Raw genomic sequence first — 5,316 nt, forward strand, 5'->3', positions numbered from 1 at the left:
AATATATATATATAAACGTATACTTAGTTATACATGCTCTTTATTAATTTGTTTGTTTAATACTCTAGCAAAGTCATTAAACGGGCAATTAATAAATCAACATGTTAAAATGCTTAAAAATGAAACTTATACACAGAGAATCCATCAAATGCAAAATTATCTTGATAAACAGATGGAATCTATTACAAAACAAAAGAAGAGAGCAAAAGAAATGTATATAGAGAAACAACAAGCTAAGAAGATTGATGAAGACTTTTCTTGAAAAAGAAATAGAGTTCATAAGATAAGTAAACAAAATGAATCAGCAAAAGAACCTAACAACAATGATTATTCAGAAAAATCAGAAATAGATACATCTTGTGTTAATAAATTGAATATTATAAAGGCAATCAAGATTGTGAGAAGTATAGAAAACAATTAGTAGAAGTTAATGGAAAAGTAGTAAATATCTTATTAGGTTCAAGAACGGATGTAAGTACAATATCAACTCACATCGCAAAAGAATTAAATATAGATCCTGATTTAGCAATCCCATCTTTTTCAATTAGAGGATTATTTGTTAGTAATAATGCAAGAAAATTTAAAAAGGTTATAGTAAAGATACTACCTAATGATAGAACAATTAAAATAGGGTTTGTAATCATTGAGGAAAGTAAACCGCTTATTTTACTTAGAGTTACGATAATAAAACATTTAAGACATATTATTCAAAATGAAAATTAAAAGTATGCATATGTCATGGAAATTAAAGCTAAAGATACTGAGAAAAACTTGGAAAAATAAAATCAAGAAATCATACAAATTGTTATGGACAAATCTTATTTAAATAATCAGAAGATAAAGATAAAATGAAAAATTTGCTAGAAAAAAGTGTTAAACTTTGGGAAAATAAAAATATGAAACCAAACGATAAATATAAAGTTTCTATTAAGGTAAGAGCAAAATATCATCTCTATAACCCTGTAATGAAGAATAGACTTCACATATTGTAATGGTAAGGAAGAAAGATGGACAGAGGAGAACTACTATGATTATCGTTATCTAAATAAATTTATATTAGATGATTCATATGTTATTCCTCACATGAAACATATATTTCAAACGTTTCATGGTACTAAATGGTTTTCAAAAATATATCTCAAAAATGGTTTTTAGAACATTTCGTTAGGGGATAATGGTAAGCAATATACAAGTTTTATAGCTCCTAAACGTGGTACATTCGCATTTAATGTGTTACCATTTGGATTAAAAACAAGTTCTACACAATTTCAAAGAATAATGGAAAATATTTTTATGAGATTAATTCAAGAGAATTGCGTAGTTGTGTATATTGATGACATCATCATTTCAACAAAAATGATAAATGAACATCAAAATGTGTATAAAAGAGTTTATAAATTGTTGACGGACAACAATCTCGGAATAAATATTGAAAAATGCGAATTATATAAAACTTCTATTACACATTTAGGACAAGTAATTGATAGAGAAGGAATAAGACTTTCTTTAGATAAAATAGAAAAAATCATTAGAGCGAAACGGCTGATTTATTAATTGCCTACTTAATGACTTTGTTAGGGTATTAAACAAACAAATTAATAAAAAGCATGTATAAATAAATATGCGTTTTTAAATATATATATACTTATTTTTATTATATATATAACGGTTTCTCATGATGTATAATATTTAATTTGATTTAAATTTTACTGCATCTTTTAATAGACATACTAAACTGTTATAAAAGAGTTTTTTATTTACAAAGAATAAGTTTATTCTTTTAATTAAAAACATACGTACAATTTATAACAATTAACAAAAATCAAAACTCTAATTCATTCAATGTTATTAAAAAAAAATATATATTGAATATAACATAAACATTATACTTTTTATTTCATTAAGTTTTTTATGTAACAAAACTTAATTCTCTTTTTAATTCAAACAAACGTCAACCGACAATCAAAAAAAAAAAAAATAGTTTTAATTTTTTTTTTTTTTAATTACAAAGATTTATATAATAAAAATAAACAAAAAAAAAAAAAAAAATAACTTTATATAAATTTTTTTTTTTTAACTAATGTCAGTGTATGGCTAACTTGTACATAGACTAGTAAATTAAATGTACTATAAAAGGTTAATAACATCTTTTATTAACTAGCATTATAAGAAACCATTATATATATAATAAAAACAAATATATATATATATATATATATAAACGTATATTTATTTATACATGCTCTTTATTAATTTGTTTGTTTAACACTCTAGCAAAGTCATTAAACAGGCAATTAATAAATCAACAATATAAACCACATTGGTCATTTCCACATAAAGTGACAGATATTAAAAATGAGAATTTAAAAACCATACCCATTTATTATAGAGGAAAAGAAATATAGATTTCTTTATCAAAGATAAAGCTATTAAATAATAAAACTAATGAAATATATGAAAAATAAATGAGAAGATTAATACAAGCAATTGATCATTATAAAAGAAAATTAGATACTACAAATGTATTAAAACCAAAAGATTACTTCTATATTTATGATAGAAATAACCTTTCACAATTGAAAGATTTGAGTAACAAAGATGGAAAAATTGATAAAGAAATGAAAAAGAGGTTAGAAGTTATAAAACAAGACAAAGATAACAAAATATAAGTAATATTACTTTCTCTAAGTGATGGAGTATGGTTAATAAAAAAATTGTTATTGACCTTTTGTAAAAATAAGATGAGTTACCAGTAAGGAAAATAAAAGTCATCCATGCATTGACTCTAGTTAGAAAAAAAAAATATATAAAGTTATTTTTTTTTATTTTTTTTATTTTAATATATATATACATCTTTGTAATTAAAAAAAAATAAAATAAAATAAAATTGTTTTTTTTTTCGTCGGTTGGTGTTAAAAAAAAGAAAAAATTAATTTTTAGTTACAAAAAAAAATTAATGAAAAAGTATAATGTTTATGTTATATTTATTGTATATTTATTTGAAATAACATTGAATAAATTAGAGTTTTGACTTCTATTAATTGTTATAAATTATGTGTGTTATTAATTAAAAGAATATACTTATTCTTTGTTAATAAAAACTCATTTATAATATTGAACATGCCTGTTAAACGATGAAGTATAATTTAATACAAATTAAATATTATGTATCATAAGAAATGATTATATATATTAAAAAAAACAAGTATATATACAAATAAAAATCCATATATTTAGTTATACATGCTCTTTATTAATTTGTCCGTTCAATAATCTAGCAAAGTCTTTGAACAGGCAATTAATAAATCAATATATTAACGCTAGTTAAAAATATATATATATTTTCTTTTTCTTATTTATTTTTATTCATTATATATTTTGTAATTATAAAAAAAAATAATAAATTTAATTAATTTTTTTTTGGGGGATTTTTTTTTAATTGAAAAAAGAATCAATTTTTACCTAAAATATAAAAACTAATGTATAAAAAGTGACAATAAAAAAACTATTTATTCCTTATAATAAATAGAAAGTATAATTTTTGTATTATATTTGATTTACATATTTTGAAATAATAGCGAAATAACTTAAAATTTAATTTTTCTATTTGTTATAACTTAATTATTTTTCACTTTTCTAAATTAAAAGAATATACTTATTTACAAAGAATAAGCATACATTTGTCATAGTAAATATATATCAGTTAAGCAATATACAATTGGTTAGATTAAATATTATATATGAAAAATATTTCAATATATTATATAAAAATAAGTATATACTCTAAAAATCAGTTTATTTAGTTATGCATACTCTTTATTAATTTGTTTGTTTATTACTTTTTAAAATGCATTGAACATGAAATTAATAAATCACATTTAAAAAAAATATATATATCTATTTTAACAAAATTATAATACATCTTTGTTAAAATAAATATATTTCTCTGAAACAATAAAAACTACTGAATTAAATTTACATTACAAATATGAATTTATTTATATTTAAAATAAAAATAAATATAAAAAAAAAAAGTCAATATAATTATTTATACATACTCTTTATTAAGTTTTGTATTAAATACTTTAGCAAAGTCTTTGGATAGACAATTAATTAAACTAACAGATATTTAATAAATTAAAGTTATCGTAACGTTTAAGATACATTTAATCTTATATTATATGTATATTTTTTTTAGTGAACAATAATTTTATTAAAAAAGTCACTTATAATTTATTTTTACGTTTTTTCTCTATTTTTTCTTGTATTAAAAGGATTAAATGTATTACAATAGATAAATTGATTAACAAATAAGCCAAAGGACCTAATATTGAATCAATATTACCAATAAATTTTATAGATAATATAAGTGAAATGAGTGATAAGGGAAAAGTAAAGGATGATAAAATTAGTTTTAAATTATTTATGCACATTTTTGAGACCCTCTCATTAAATTTTACTTTTTCACTTTTTTCTATTGTCTCTATATCATTTCCTTCTTCTAAATATATATTCTTCTTTATACCACTTTCCTCCTTTCTTGATTCTAAATTTGTTTTTTTTAAACTCTCTTGTTTACAAAATTTGAATTCCTCATTTGTTTGTATTTTTCTATCATTACTTTCTGCTAATGATCTTTTAAATCCTAAATTTAATACGTTTTTTAAGTTATTTTTATAATTACATGACCTAAAGGAATCTCCCTAAAATATCAAAAAGACATTTAATATTTTAAAAAAGGGTTTTTTTATATTAATGTAATTTTTATTAAAAATAATGATAACAAAAAAAAATATAAATATTTTTAAGTACTATTATTATCCTACATTATTATAACACTGTAATACACAAATTAAAAGAGCAAATATAAAAAAAATTATAGGAAAATTTAATGTATATTTTTTATCTTTTTTATTGTATATTTTTATAGTTGATATATCTGTAGTAATAAATTCTTTGGCTATGAGGAAGTAGTATTCGGGGTATATACTAGTATTCGATATATTATTACATCTACCTTTCATTTTTTTTTATTTATAAAAAATTATTTTTTTTTACATATAATTAATATTACTAGGTTAAAAAAAAATAAATTAAATAATTGAAATTTAAAAATTCTTTGTAAAAATGATAAATGTTAAAATATTTAAGGAAAAAAATTACTTTAAAATATCTTATTTAATATTTTATTTAAAATATTTATAAAAATATTTGTATAATGCTATTAAAATGGAATAGATTAATAGATTATTTAACGTGTATATATTAAATATTTAATAATTCAGTATATTTTTTAATAATATATTTCTAAACAAA

At 19.6% G+C, this 5,316-nt stretch overlaps 1 protein-coding gene across 1 annotated transcript, besides 2 other annotated features; it reads right to left on the reverse strand.

Annotated features, from left to right (window-relative positions):
* Window positions 1–973: 973 nt before the first annotated feature.
* Window positions 974–1,520: a repeat region.
* Window positions 1,521–2,299: 779 nt separating this feature from the next.
* Window positions 2,300–2,715: a repeat region.
* A 1,511-nt stretch (window positions 2,716–4,226) lies between these two features.
* PRELSG_0006800 (fam-h protein) lies at window positions 4,227–5,024 on the reverse strand (the record flags this gene model as incomplete). The annotated part of the gene is made up of 2 exons (XM_028676779.1): window positions 4,227–4,703; window positions 4,827–5,024. The coding sequence occupies 2 exons, from the start codon at window positions 5,022–5,024 to the stop codon at window positions 4,227–4,229; spliced, it is 675 nt and encodes a 224-aa protein (XP_028531262.1).
* Window positions 5,025–5,316: the final 292 nt, after the last annotated feature.

This window comes from Plasmodium relictum (assembly GCF_900005765.1).
Source record: "Plasmodium relictum strain SGS1 genome assembly, contig: PRELSG_00_v1_79, whole genome shotgun sequence".
Lineage (NCBI taxonomy): Eukaryota > Apicomplexa > Aconoidasida > Haemosporida > Plasmodiidae > Plasmodium > Plasmodium relictum.